This window comes from Bison bison, unplaced genomic scaffold, assembly GCF_000754665.1.
Source record: "Bison bison bison isolate TAMUID 2011002044 unplaced genomic scaffold, Bison_UMD1.0 scf7180017864481, whole genome shotgun sequence".
NCBI lineage: Eukaryota > Metazoa > Chordata > Mammalia > Artiodactyla > Bovidae > Bison > Bison bison.
The window spans coordinates 2,862,942-2,878,803 of NW_011495041.1; the positions used below are offsets into that span (position 1 = coordinate 2,862,942).

Sequence of the window (15,862 nt, forward strand, 5' to 3'; positions counted from 1 at the left end):
GCAGGCCTTGGAGGCACAGCATGGCTCCAATCCTCTTGGAGGAGGTCGCCATCAGCCCCACCATAGAGCCGCCAACCAGACGACCCACAAACCGGAGAACAGTTATCCCAAAAAAGTTCTCTCACTGCTGCAAAAGTTCCAGGGCCCACAACAGACTTCCCAACCTGGGGGTCTGGCAAAGGGGCTGAGAACCCCCAGGGAATTTGACTTGACGGCCAGTGGGACTTGATTACAGAACTTCCACAGGACTAGGGAAACAGACTCTTAGAAAGCACAAACAAAACCTTGTGCACACCAGGACCCAGGAGAAAGGAGCACTGACCCCACAAGACACTGAGCCAGAGTTACCTGTGAGTGTCCAAGAGTCTGCAGTGGATGCACAGGAAGACACTGGCCTGCCACGGGTCAGGGGCACTGAATACAAGAGTTCCAGGAGCCATGGTGTGCTGGCCTACGTCCTTTTGAAGGAGGTTGCCATTACCCCTACCGTAGTTTGGCCTCACAGGGAGGGAAAACAGCTCCATCCATCAACAGAAAACTGGACATCTCTGTTGCTTACCCTCAAAGGACCTAAACAGCAACCCAGGCTTTTTCAGAGTATGATTACCCAGAAGAGCTAAGAACAGACTGGATGTGAGTTTTTGTTCTATTTTCAGAACCAAGCACTCTGCACCATCACAAATTGCTGATGAGCACAAGTAATTTTAGTTCAGATCTCTACCAGTGAATTTTCTTTCTTTGGACGTCACAAATATTGCATTAGTATCCAAAAAGGACTTTGAAAACATCCTTGGAGCTCTTTGAAGTCTGTGTGAGGGTCTTGAATATCCCTATGACTCATGAGCAAAAGGCATAAAAATATTTTCCACTGTTCTGGAAAGCTGTGGGGGCCATGGCCACACATCCCACCCAGCACTTCTAAGCTAGCGCTTGGTCTTCAGAGCCAGGCATAGGGATGACCCACCCAGGGTGTGGTCCCTCTCTGCGCCCCGTGTCACAGAAGGTACACACTCCTCCAGTGCAAAACCTGTTTCCTCCAAGCATCAGCTTTCTGGAGCCTGGGCTGGCTTGTGTGAGCTCCATGAGCCCGTGCCTTGGGAAAGAGCCCCAGGAGGCAGGCGAAGCCATCAAATTCTTTGTTCTATTGCAGCCCGTGGGATGCTGAGAGAGATCTCACCCGTACCAGAGGCTCCTTCACCATCAGCTCCCAGGAGAAAGCAGCAACAGCAATTATTTGACGATTGAGGCTTCTTGGAAATCCTTTTTACCCTATCTATATATATTCTTTTTTAGATTCTCATCATTATAGTTTATTACAATATAATGACTATAGTTCCCTTTGCTAGACAGTAGGACCTTGTTTACATATAGTCGTGCATATCTGTTAATCCCAAACTCTTAATTATCCCTCCCTCCTTGCCCTTTGGTAACTATAAGTTTGTTTTCCATGTCTGCAAATCTGTTTCTGTTCTATAAATAAATTCATTTAAATCATTCTTTTAAGATTTCACATGTAAGTGATATCATATGATATTTGTCTCTAGCTGTCTGACTTTGTATGATAATCTCTAGGCCTACCCAAGTTGCTACAATGGCATTATTTCCCTCCTTTTTATGGCTGAGTAGCATTCCCAGGGGGGGTGTGTGTGTGTGTGTGTACCACAGTTTCTTTAGTCATCTGTCAATGAACATTTAGGTTGCTTCCTTGTCTTGGTTATTGTAAATAGTACTGCTACAAACATGTATCTTTTCAAATTAGAGTATTCTCCAGATACATGCCCAGGAGTGGGATTGATGGATCATAAGGTAATTCTGGCTTCCCCAGTGGCTCAGGGGTGAAGAAACCACGTATGATGCAGGCAACCCAGGAGATGTAGGTTCAATCCCTGGGTCGAGAAGATCTCCTGAAGGAAGACATGGCAACCCATTCCAGTATTCTTGCCTGGAGAATCCCATGGACATGGCAGCCTGGTGGGCTACAGTCCAGAGAGTCGCAAACAGTCAAACATGACTGAAGTGCCAGCACACATGCACGCATGGTAATAACTCTATTTTTAGTTTTTAGGGAACCTCTATACTGTTCTCCATAGTGGCTGCACCAATTCACATTCCTACGAACAGTGTAGGATGGTTCATTTTTTCCCCACACCCTCTCCAGCATTTATTATTTGTAGACTCTTTGATGATGACCATTCTGACCAGTGTGAGGGGACACCTCATTGTCGCTTTGACTTGCATCTCTCTAATGAGTGATGCTGAGCATCTTTTCACGTAAAATCAATTGGCACTGACACGTCCCTCGCAGATGCTGACATCCCGCCTTTAGTATCACCTCAGTGACTTCATGGCGCAAAACCCATTTGATCTAAAGTGAGTATCTGGAATGCGTTCAGAACGCCTTCCTTGAGGTGTAGTGATAAAAAAGGAAAACATGGAAGCTGTGAAAGGCATTCACGACTCTGTGATGTACAAGCACCAACAAGCACAAAGAGAAACTGTCTAGAAGCCAGAATTGGAAAGATCCCAACAGCTTAAGCTTTCGAACTACATGGTGGGGAAGAGAGACGATTCTTGGAAAGCATGCAGAGCAGACTCAAAGGGCAATAACACTGTGCTCTTTTTCAGCTCAAATTTGGCAAAAATTCTTCCAACTTCACCTACAAAAAAGTGTTGTTATACAGTAGATATGGAGAGATCATTACAAGTATGAGTGATATAAATTAATAAAGATGTGTTAATGAGACACTTAATAAAATGGCACATTCTCAATTTGGATATTTCGGTTTTGATATTGCTCAAAACATGAGGACAACAGATAACACTGCCAAATCTGCAGTGGGGAGGGGAGGGGGGCATCTTACACAAAATAAAGTAAGGAAAAATAGAGAAGCAACATTTCATACATAGCTCAGTTGGTAAAGAATCTGCCTGCAAGGCAGGAGACCCCCCAGTTCGATTCCTGGGTCAGGAAGATCTTCTGGAGAAGGGATCGGTTACCCACTCCAGCATTCTTGGGCTTCCCTCGTGGCTCAGCTGGTAAAGAATCTGCCTACAATGTGGGAGACCTGGGTTCCATCCCTGGGTTGGGAAGATCACCTGGAGAAGGGAAAGGCTACCCACTTCAGTATTCTGGCCTGGAGAATCCCATGGACTGTATAGTCCATGGGGTTGCAAAGAGTCAGACACAGCTGAGTGACTTTCACTTTCAAAGAAGCAACCGAGTACAGGAGGGAAGTTCAGATTTGGGGGTCAAGAGGAAGTAAATAAAAACTGGAGAAGCTATATAATCTTGCTGGGACTCAGTTTCCTCCTTGATAACTTGGGAATAATAGAGCTTAACTTACAGAGTTGTTATGAGAACAGAAGACACTATGAAAAGCACTTACCCATGGCCATTCAATAAATGGCAGCCACTCCTGCTGCTGGAAGCTAGTATTCTGGGACGTAAAGAAACTGGTGTCACACGGTACCACAGATGAGGGTGGGCCAGCATGGTGGAAGGAAAAGTGGTCAACTTGGGGTGCAAATAACAAAGAGCTGGAAAAGCAGGGGGCTGACAGAAAGCAGAGGCTGATCCCCAGAACTGATGTCCTTCACTCTATAAACCAGAGATGACCTGAGCTTCCTCAGCATCGAAGGTGCAGTTCTGGGCCCTACTGGATCGGGCCAGATCTCACAGCTGAGTAGCCAAATGAGTCTGTGGGCTGGCTTCCCAGACTACACACTTTAACACAAGGGCCAGGGACTCAGATTCCCTGAACAACCACTATGTGCCCACACTATGCTTGATAGCACAAACCTGACACAAAACGTTAAAGCCTGAGGTGGGTAGATATTTACATATCTTACTATTGGAGATCAGTCCTGAATATCCATTGGAAGGACTGATGCTGAAGCTGAAACTCCAATCCTTTGGCCACCTGATGTGAAGAACTTACTCATTTGAAAAGACCCTGATGCTGGGAAAGATTGAAGGCAGGAGGAGGAGGGGATGACAGAGGATGAGATGGTGGGATGGCATCACCGACTCAATGGACATGGGTTTGGGTGGACTCTGAGAGTTGGTGATGGACAGGGAGGCCTGGCATGCTGTAGTCCATGGGGTCGCAAAGAGCTAGACATGACTCAGTGACTGAACTGAACTGAACTGAAACACTTACCCATCTTAGGCTTTAACCCTCTGTGTTGGAATAGTAAGAGAATAAAAGGGGGGAGTGAAAGTGTTAGTAGCTCAGTCATGTCTAACTCTTTGCAATCCCATGGACTGTAGCCCACCAGGCTCCTCTGTCCATGGGATTCTCCAAGTAAGAATACTGGAGTGGGTTGCCCTGCCCTTCTCCAGGGGATCTTCCCAAACCAGGGATCAAATCCAGGTCTCTTGCATTGCAGGCAGATTCTTTCCCACTGAGCCATCAGGGAAGTCAAAAGGGGAGGAGGGCGATGTCCACATTCCTATATCATAAAATCAGATATATAAATGCATAAAATCAGATATAAAAATGCATTTCATGCTTGTTCATGCTTGACCAATCAAGATTATAAGGTCCTGTACAGATATGAAGATCTCTAAAAAGCACACACAGAGTTTAAGTTCAGTTCAGAGTTTAAGGCCAAAGTCAAAATTGTCTGTTCCAAGCAAGAGCTACGTGAGACTGGATATCAACTCCAATCATACCAAAATTGCTTGGAACATTTCTAATATTTCTTTTGCTCCCTCCGACTTAAAAAAAAAAAGATATTTTCAGGGTGCAACTTTTACTTCTTTAAAGGTAATTTAATTGTCACAATAAGAAGGCACTTAGAGCCTAGTCTGCTAATGCTGAGTAATAGTACTGGGATAAAAACAAGGTTGGTTCAAAAGCAACGGAACTGATTTCCTTGTGCTTTTAGTCCGCCTGTCCTTGCCCTGCTGCCCAAAACACCCCAGTGCCAATGTCAGGGACCCCCTCCTCCCACAGCCTGTGGCTCACACAAGTAATGCTGCTTAATCAGATATTTCTGGCTTTTCACCTTCCAGATACATGGTAGGATTGCATTTCCTCAGCTCCTTTAGCTGGGTGAAGCCATGTGAAATGTTTTAGAAAGTTACAAGTTATGAGTGGAATGTTGGTGGGAGATTTCACTGCTGCAAAGAGACCTTCTAGATTTCTGGTTCCCTCTGCACGGATCAGACACATTGGAAATAGTGGCTGCCCCAGTGGTCTGGGAGCCTGATTGACAAGAATGAGCAGAACCCTTCAACCTTTGATCCAACTCTCCACAGATATGTAGCATGAATGAGACATGAATCTCGGTTGAATTCCCTAGTTGTTCAGTGTTTAGGACTCCAAGCTTCCAAGGCAGGGGGTATGGGTTTAATCCCTGCTTGGAGAGCTAAGATTCTGCATGCTACATGGCACAACCAACAAGAAAAAAAGAATCTTTGTTGTCTTACGCCACTGAGATCAGGGGGCTATTTGTTACTGTAGCATAACCTAGGCTATCCTGACTAGTACAATGAGAAGCAGCTCTAGCTCTTCAGGGTCTCACTGGAATTCAAAGTGAACACTGTCTGCTTTTTCCAGGCATGAAGTTAGAAACAACCTCCTATTGTTCTTTGTATTGGGACACTTTAGACAAAACAGGCTTGAACAATAAGAGGAACTTCAAAATCACTCTGAAAGATGGTAGTCCTATGATTATATAACTCTTAAAGAGACTACCTTGAAAGACTGCATTTATTTGTAAGTGTTAAATCTTATTTGTTACCACAATGAGGTATCATTATATCCCTATCAGAATGGCTAAAATTAAAAAGTGAGAGTATCAAATGCTGGCAAGGATGCAGAGAAACTGGATCACTCATGCCTTGCTAGAAAGAACGCAAAGTGGTACAGCCACTCAGAACAGAAATGTCACAGTTGCTTACAAAACCAATTATACGCTTATTATAATACCCAGCTATTTCACTCAGGCAAGTGAAAACATGTTCTCACAAAACCTGTATACAAATATTGACAGCAGATTCCTTCATAGCATCTGGAAACAACTCAATATACTTCTGTGGGTAAATATATACACTATGGTAAATCTATACCATGGACCACTACTCAGCAAGAAAAAGAAACAAAGGATTGGTGTGTGAAATGACTTGGATGGATCCCAAAGGAATTATGCTAAGTGAAAAAAAGAGATACAAATGTATTGGATTTTTGAAAAGACAAAATTACAGAATTGGAGAACAGGTTAGTGGTGGCCAGGGGTTAGGCAAGGTGGGAGGCAGGGAGCTGGCTGAGGCTATAGAAGGGTAAGATAAGGAATTCTGGTCATGGAACTGTTCCATATCTTGACTTACTTATCACATGAATCTACACATGTGGCGATGACACTGCAGAGAATTCAACACACGCCAACACAAGTGCATGTTCGTCCGAATAAGGCCAATGGCTTTTAATCGCATCCTAGTGGCAACCCTAAACTGCAGTTACTTGAGAGCCTATCAACGGGGGGAACTGGGTGAAGCACAAACACACCTCTGCGTGATTTCTCACAACTGTGTATGAGTCCACACTTATGCCACAACAAAAAGTTTTTTATAAACCTTGAGTGGCTAAAAAACAAACAAAAACCCAACTGTATCTTTATTCTCTGTCCCCTTATCCTGGTTTATCTTCTTTATTTTTGGCTGTTCTGGGTCTTCGTTGCTGCACAGGCTTTTCTCTAGTTGCAGCGCACAAGCCTGTCTTTCTTGTGGAGCAGAGGTTCTATGGCGTGTGGGCTTCAGGAGCTGCGGTGCATGGACTCAGGAACTGTGGTGCATGGACTCAGGAGCTGCGGCTTCCACCTCTAGAGCACAGGCTCAGTAGCTGTGGTGTAGGGGCTTAGCTGCTTTGAGGCAGGTGGGATCATCCCGGAGCAGGGATTGAACCCATGTCTCCTGCGTTGGCAGGTGGATTCTTTACCATGGAGTCACCAGGGAAGCCCCTTTCTAATTTTCTTTAGAACACTGAAACTACTAAACATCAAAAGTGTTTATCTGTTATTTTTTGCCTCCTCTGCTGATATGTAAGCTCTACATGGATAGAGACTGTTTTGTCTTCCTGGGGCCTAGAACATCTCTAGCAGCAAGCTGATGCCCAGGATCAATTTGTGAAATAAGTGAATAAATGTGAAATATGAACGAATGAATGTGCTTCCATTGCACACTTTCAACATTTTGGCAAGCTGTAAAACTTAAACCAAACAATTTGATCAACATTTTGCACACTTTCTAACTCCACGAGTTACAGGTCTCAATGCAGAACTATTCCTTTTATAACAATAGAAACGTAACTCATCTTCCCAAGTACATAATGCCTGCTTTGCTTTCAGCCTCCAGAGATTCAACACGCCTCAGCAGAGGTGAAAGAATGAACCGAATTAGATAATTATAGAAGAATGCATTTCAGCTTGGGTGTCATTTGGCAAGCATAAATTCTAGGTCAGCTTCATGGATGCTTTATAAACTCAAGCAAAAAAAAACACACCAAAAGCCTAATAGTAGTCAAACAAAAATGCCATATTTGAACCATGTGTCATAAGTTGAAATCAAATAATTACTCCTTTTTTTCTTTTCTGGCCACATGCCTTATCTCAGTGAAGCTGAGTTTATTCTAAGGAGCCAATTAAATGACCATCAAGGCCAAGCCGAGGCCAGGAACTTGAAGTGAATTGCAAACCAAACAAGAGAACAAATTGCAGTCATTTCCTGGATCTGAAACCAAATCTTAATATGAACTGTTTACTGAAATGTGAACCAGCTAAAGTTTGAGAGTAATTTCCAAACACACCTGAGGATTTGGTCTAATCACGTAACCGAACCCATATATATTTAAAAGCTTTTGAACAGACTTGGAAACTCACATTGCTAAACAAATCTCAGAACAAACTCAAATGAAACTAATAGTTCTTTACAGTGAGCTGACTAAGGAACACACAATAGAAATGTGATGATCGACCTTCTTTTTTCCGAGTCAACATTATAATGAGGTGAGTTTTAACACAATTCAGTCTGCAATTATTTTTCCAAGAGAGACTATACGATCCTTTTGATAGGTGTGTACTGTGTGCAGGAGGAGGAAGGAGGAAGTTAGGGGGTCGGGATTATAATGGACAAGGAAAGGACTCTGAGGCGATGAAGCGAGTGTGTCCTTAGAGATGGGAAACCCAACCGTTTCTGGAGACTTCGTTTTCATACTAGGAAGAGACAGGGCAGTGACTGGGTCGTCCAGACCCCAAAGCTGCAGGAGACACACTGCTTCCGGAGGTCGGAGAGCGGCCCTGGACCCTGGGGCGGCAGGTGCGTTACCTGTGGAGAGCTGGGCGGGGAGCGGGTTCATCTCCTTGTCCACCATCTTCTGGTACAAGGCCCTCAGGCTGAAAGGCTCCACCGTGAAAGGCAGGGTCCCGGTCAGCATGGCATACATGTTCACACCTCTGGAAGGAGAGACACACCAGACGTGAGACCGGAAGACGAGCCGGGAAGAAGACAGAGCGGCCAGGGGCGTGGGGAAGCTGGGGCCTGCCGCCTCCGCGTCCACCTCGGCGCTGCTCGGCCATTCCTCGAGCGCTCGGCTCTGCGCTGAGACAGGAGGTGTGAAAGGCACGAGCGAAAGCGCAGCTGCGGAGAGTCGGAGCGTGGTGACAACAGGGGTTTAAAGAGCGTCAAGATGACACAAATGACCTATTTTTATAAAACAGGGACAGACTCAGAAAAGAAACGTGGGGTTACCAAAGAGGCGAGGCAGGGGATGACTTAGGAGTTTGGGATTAACATACACACACTCCTATAAGAAGGGCCAACTCTATAGCACAGGGAACTCCACTCAATATTCTGTAATAACCTCTATGGGAAAGAATCTGGAAAAGAATGAATCCATGTATCTGAATAACTGAAGCACTTTGCTGCACACACACAATATCACAATATTGTAAATCAACTATCTTCCAAAATAAAAATTAAAAAGGAATAAATTCAGGGACTTTCCTGGAGGTAAGACTCCATGCTTCCACTACAGGGGACATGGGTTTGATCCTTGGTCGGGGAACTAAGATCCCACGGGCCGTGGGGCACAGCCAAAAAATTAATTAATTAATCAACTTTTAGAAAGTAAATAAAGAGCTTCAGAAGCTACCCCCATAGGGAGGGGAAACTATGTCCTTTTCTTCTGGAAGGAAGTCCAGACCAAATGATGTGAAAAATGCCTGTGTAAGTAGGAACCTCAAATAAAAGTAGTTCCGCCATAATGCAGTTTTCAAGTATAGTTTACGAGGTGGAGCCTGGAGGAGGCCAGATCAAAAACATACACGGCAAGACCCTCCACGGGAGGGCAAGTCACAGTCTGGCCAGCCTGCGTGGCTACTACTCAGCCCTTGGAGACAGAAGTCTCACACCCAAACTGGTGTTTCGCTCTTCTCTTGAATTCCGTTTTGGCCTGTACCTAGAGAAATTCCTTTGGAGGTGGGGAGGAAGGGAGATCTCTTTCCCACTCTTATTTTTGGTATCATTTTTTATTGGGAGATTCTGCCATCCAGCTCACATGTGGTCAAAATGCCTTCCGAATGGGCTTCACTACCTACAGCCAAAACCAAACTAGAGAACAGTAACATCTCTTGGAGGACTTTTCTTTTCCTGATGTGCAAAACCTAATATCATTTTGATGAGATTTCCTGATGGGGTGAAATGCCTGGCCTGCCAAGAGATCTCGAGTGCTCAAAAGCACGCAGGGGAGTGTTTTAAAAAGAGGCAACAAGATCTCCAGTCAAAACAAATCCAATGAGACTGATTGAAATGAAGACCCGTGGGGCCTGTTCCACTGAGGTGCCTCTGAATTACAGCACTCTGGAGAGGGACAGGTCCAGAATCCACGGGCTCCGGCTAGAAGTCATTCTCGAATTGCAGGCGTATGCTAAGACCCAGTTCTTGCTTTGTAACTCGAAGTGGAGTTAAGGAGACGGATACAGCATCATTCACTTCTCAATGCTTGCAGGCTGGCTCTCAGTCTCATGCAGCAGTATTGATGGCTGGCCCCCGGAGGGGATACCAGACAAGGAGCTGCCATCTCAGACTCAGAACTGGGTGAAGGCAGACAACCAGCAAATCAACAAATAAATAAGTTCAAGTGTTTCAAGTAGTGAGTGCCGAGGGGATAAGAAAATGCTGAACTCTGCGGCTCTGGACCCCAGAGGAGTTCAATTAAGGGAGAGAGACGACTACAATAAGTACTTGAAGATGGGAGCCCTCTCGGGATAAGTATACGTGTGTGAGTTTATCTGTCTCGGCCAACTGGTTACGAGGATAAATTATGTGGACCAAGCAGTGGAGACAAAAGGGCTTCCCTGGTGGTCCAGTGGTTAAGAATCTGCCTTGCAATGCAAAGCACACCAATTCGATCCCTGGCCCAGGAAGATTCCACGTGCTGCAGGGTAACCAAGTCAATGTGCCACAACTATGGAACCCACTCGCTGCAACCACCGAAGCCTGAGTGCCCTGGGGTCTGCTTTCTGCAATGAGAAGCCTGTGCACCGCAACGACAGTAGCCCCCACCCGCTCAGCAACAACAACCCAGCACAGCCAAAATAAATAACTAAATAAATATTTAAATTCTTAAAAAGGAAATGCAGGTAAGAATGAACAAAGCATATCCAGCACTGTTTAAAGCAGCATTTCCCTGTGTGTGCTTAGTGGAACACCATCCTCAAGACAAGACTAGATGTTGGGTGGATAAACTTTCTGTGGCCAAATAATTTGCAGAGCAGTCATCTGGCATGAAGTGGGTGAAAGGGGCTCAGAATGGGGACCAGCAGACTGAGGCACGTTGTTCATTAAGTTCTGAACGGGAGGGACAGCGTATGGTAGAAAGAGAGAGGAGGAAAATTAGCAATAGGGACGTTTGGAGGGGAGACGCCAAGACGCAGCATGGAAAGCCGGACGATGGTGGCGATATAACAGAAGCCAGGAAGCCGGGAGGAGAGGTAGTCTGGCGGCAGAGGAAAAGGGGATTAGGGGAACTAACCTGTTTGAGAACCTTCAATGCACTGCTGCACTGTGGATACGTTTGAGGCAGAGCCAACCATCCTTGCTTGGAGGATTCTTGGAGGCTGATAAAGCAAGAAAGCTAAGAGGGCCCTCCAAATTGTACCATTTGTGCATTTAAAGGGGTCTTGGACACATGGCTCTTGGGGATGGAAATCCCGTGGGACACTCCACAAGGTTGTTGTTGGGGACCCCGGTGAAGCTTCAGAGTCAAGCTCTTCCAGCCTCCTAAGGCAGCTCAGGCCATTCAGGGCAACGCTACGCATGGGCAAGGGCTTCAAATACTGAGCCAGAGTCTACCACTCCTACCCGTCAGCTGTGGGACCAGCCAGTCCTGTCCCCACTCACCTCGGTATGCATTAATTCTCGCTCTGACACTCATATCTAAAGCTGAAGAGTCTGGTACTTAAACAAAATTATTTTTCCCGCAGGTGGTTTTTTTGATACTCAATCCATGTAGTAGGCTTCCCTAGTGGCTCAAACGGTAAAGAACCTGCCTGCCATGCAGGAGACTCAGGTTTGATCCCTGGGTCAGGATGATCCTCTGGAGAAGGGCATGGCAACCCACTCCAGTATTCTTGCCTGGAGAATGCCATGGACAGAGGAGCCTGGAGGGCTACAGTCCAAGGGGCCACAAAGAGTCGACACGACTCAGCAACTAAACAACAACAACAAACTGCTTCTTTGACCAAATTCACCCCAGGTTTCACTTCTCTTGGAGAAGTTTATCATCAACAAAAACCGTCATAAATCTGTAAAGAAGACCCAGCTCTCTATCCAGCATCTTTTACCTATAAAATATGGATAATAATAGACCCTACCTCTCAGGTCGTATCAGGGTCAAATGAACTAAGCCACAGAAAGTACTGAATGCCATGCCTGACATAATCTTAGTACTTGATAAATGTGACCTATTGTTTCATCACAAAACTTTTTAAAAACAAGAGACAAAAAGCTACAATTATATTTGTACCCTATTGCCAAATAATAATGGAAATCTACATTAATAGTCCTATGGCCGCAGTACATTTGAAAAGGGAAACCAGACTGAGCATCTTAATCCCCCTCCCCTAGAGTTTTCATACATGTTTAATATCTGGATAAGGAAAATCTAGCCCCTTTGACATTTCGGAAGGATGTGAGAATACCAAGGGAGAAATGTGGAATGCAGTGTATAAACCTCCATAATCCCACAGAATTAGTAGAAGTTTCAAAACACGTTCAGAATTTCCTGATGTGTCTTTTGAAACATGGCCCAGGGGCTTTCTCGCTTCTCCCTGGCAGACATGGGGCCCCCAAGAACCACAAAGAGTTTGAAAGAAAGTAACGAGATGTCGGGACGAAGGACGGCGACCTGCGCGCGTGCTCAGTCACTCAGTCATGTCCGACTCTGCATTCCCATGGACCATAGCCCACCAGGCTCCTCTGTCCATGGGATAATACTGGATATGGGTTGCCATTTCTTCCTCCAGGGGATTTTCCAGACCCAGGGATCGAACTCACATCTCCTGCATTGCAGGCAGATTCTTTACCACTGAGTCACCAGGGAAGCCCAAAGGAGGCCAACAAGAAATAAAATTCAAGGCTTCCAAACAGAGAGAAATAAGGGTGAGTCACCAACAGATGCAAGCCAATCCAGAGACACTGACTGGGTGGAATACTCTGATGTCAAAAGAGAAAGAAAAAGTGCACCAGAAGGGTAGCTGCAAGAAGAGAGGAAGGGGTCCCGGGAAAAGTAGACGTGGAATCTTTGGGATTAAACCAGGGGCCAGGGGACATCCCTGATGGTCCAGTGGTTAAGAACTTGCCATGCGATGAAGGGGACTCAGGTTCAGTCCCTGGTCAGGGAACTAAGATCCCACATGCCAAAGGGCAACTAAGCCCGTGGGCCACAACTAGAGACCTCATGCTCTGGAACTACTGTAGCCAGCACTCTACAGCCCTTGCGACACAATCAAGACCCAATGCAGCAAAATAAATAAATGAAAATAATTTTTTTTAAAGATTAGGAGCCAAGTAGTGGTCCTGATATTTAGTCTAATACACAAAAATACTCCCTGGAGGGAAAGCTAGGGTATCACTTGGCATCTCCGAAAGGAAAGACCGAGGGGCTCAGGTCCCTGGAGAAGTCAACCAGCAACTTTAACAAAAAGAGACAAAGTAATTTGCAGAGCTGTGGTGTCAGGGAGGGAGTGAATATTGGTTCTTACAGGGCTGGTGGGCAGCTCAGCTTACACCAGAGGGAAGCTGAGAGAACCTTCAGCTGACATGCCTTGCTTCCGTGTGATTCTTCGAGAAAGAAACTGCCTCATAAAAATTAAAAATAATTCTCTGCCTAAAAGCAATAGCCTTCCACATTTCAGTATCAGCTTTCAGTACAACCTCCAATTTAAGGTCTTAAAAATAGAGTGGGAACAGATCCATCCATTTGGAAAATCACGAAGTTCACTACTACAGCATTATATGGTCTGTGTTCAGCAAAAGATTATTTTCTTGTGGATTTTAAGACTCCCCCCCGCTTCTTTTCCTTTCTTCCCTCTTCTCTTCTAAGTGTGCATGCTAGCTCCAAAAACAAAAAGTCTTGGATTTTGTAACTGAAAAATCTCTGAAGCTAAAGAAAGTTTCTCTTCTAAAAGTCAATGTGCATGTAACCCCAGGAATCCCTCCTCCCTCACCTAGCTTTTAAAAATTCTTTGCCAAAACCCTTTGGGGAGCTCAAGGCTTTTTAGGGCATAAGCCACCTCATCTCTTTGCATGGCCTTGCAATGAACCTTTCTCTGATCCAAAAAAAAAAAAAAGGCAAAAGCTCTAAACTACCCAAAAGAAGTCATCAGGTTATTCTTTCTGCCTGTTTCTCCTGCCATCTTTCATTTGAAGGGAGCCTGAATGGAGACAAAATGCTATCCTTCCAGATTTGAGTCCTGGAAGTAGCTGGTGGTGTCTGGTGTACTTTTACAAAACAGTTCTGGGGACTGAAACGAATTCTCCAGCTCTTCCTCCTGAAAGGCTAGGTCTACACGGGGATAGAACTAGAAACAAGACGGCGCCCCTCAGCCAACTTGTCTACCCAAAAGGACAGCACTGGGACAGATTTTTCCCACTCAGTGTGCCTGGGAAGATGGCCTAGATATTTGTGCAGGGCACTCAACTAAGCTCCAGGTCTTCACACAAATGCTTCCCCCACTCCAGATGGCCCCATAAGAGCCAAGAGCAGCTTTGGTGAAAAAAATGTTGTATTCTCAATCTCTGGAGGACAGAACTCTCCATTCTCCTTTTCCCTACCCTTAGAGACTCTCCAGAGTTCTCCAGAGAGCACTGTAATATTTTGAAAATTAAGTTAGTTTTGATTCTTTTCATTTAAAAAGTATATCTGCATTCAAGTTTTTTTTTAATTAGCATTTATGCCACTTTGAGGAAAAGCCAGTCAACAGTAAAAAAAGGTTCACTGCAACAGAATGAACATTTAGTTTTTGTCTCTGAAATTTCAAAATTCATTGGAGATAAAGATATAGATATTTGATTCATATAGATTAAAGGGAAGAAGTGAATTATTTTAGAGATATTCGTATATGGTCCAAACACAAAAACATTGACTGTTGAAAATAATGGGAATTCCCCAAGATGTTGCTGTTGTTCAGTCACTAAGTTGTATTCTGACTCTTTGTGACCTCATGGACTGCAGCATGCCAGGCTCCTCTGTCCTCTGCTATCTCCCAGAGTTTGCTTAAATTTATGTCCATTAAGTCAGTGATGCTATCTAACCGTCTCAACCTCTGTCACCCCCTTCTCCTCCTGCCCTCAGTCTTTCCCAGCATCAGGGTCTCTTTCAGTGAGTCAGTTCTTCACATCAGGTGGACAAAGTACTGGAGCTTCAGCTTCAGCATCAGTCTTTCCAATGAATAGTCAGGGTTGATTTCCTTTAGGATTGATTGGTTTGATCTCCTTGTTGTTCAAGGACTGTCAAGAGTCTTCTCCAGCACCACAATTTGAGAGCATCAGTTCATCAGCACTCATAATTAAGACCCTATTAGATCAGATCAGTCGCTCAGTCGTGTCCGACTCTTTGTGACCCCATGAATCGCAGCACGCCAGGCCTCCCTGTCCATCACCAACTCCCGGAGTTCACCCAGACTCACGCCCATCGAGTCAGTGATGCCATCCAGCCATCTCATCCTCTGTTGTTCCCTTCTCCTCCTGCCCCCAATCCCTCCCAGCATCAGGGTCTTTTCCAATGAGTCAACTCTTCACATGAGGTGGCCAAAGTACTGGAATGTCAGCTTTAGCATCATTCCTTCCAAAGAAATCCCAGGGCTGATCTCCTTCAGAATGGACTGCTTGGATCTCCTTGCAGTCCAAGGGACTCTCAAGAGTCTTCTCCAACACCACAATTCAAAAGAAGCAATTCTTCAGCACTCAGCATTCTTCACAGTCCAACTCTCACATCCATATATGACCACAGGAAAAACCATAGCCTTGACTAGACGAACCTTTGTTGGCAAAGTAATGTCTCTGCTTTTGAATATGCTATCTAGGTTGGTCATAACTTTCCTTCCAAGGAGTAAGCGTCTTTTAATTTCATGGCTGCAGTCACTATCTGCAGTGATTTTGGAGCCCAGAAAAATAAAGTCTGACACTGTTTCCACTGTTTCCCCATCTATTTCCCATAAAGTGGTGGGACCAGATGCCATGATCTTCATTTTCTGAATGTTGAGTTTTAAGCCAACTTTTTCACTCTCCACTTTTACTTTCATCAAGAGGCTTTTGAGTTCCTCTTCACTTTCTGCCATAAGGGTGGTATTCTGCATATCT

At 45.0% G+C, this 15,862-nt stretch overlaps 1 protein-coding gene across 1 annotated transcript in view; it reads right to left on the minus strand.

The window, feature by feature from the left end:
* HUNK (hormonally up-regulated Neu-associated kinase) overlaps nucleotides 1–15,862 on the minus strand; it is a 137,473-nt gene that overhangs the window by 39,196 nt on the left and 82,415 nt on the right. Inside the window, exon 6 of the mRNA XM_010862334.1 lies at nucleotides 8,327–8,454. Within this exon, the coding sequence (XP_010860636.1) occupies nucleotides 8,327–8,454 (128 nt within the window). The remainder of the gene's footprint in view (nucleotides 1–8,326; nucleotides 8,455–15,862) is intronic.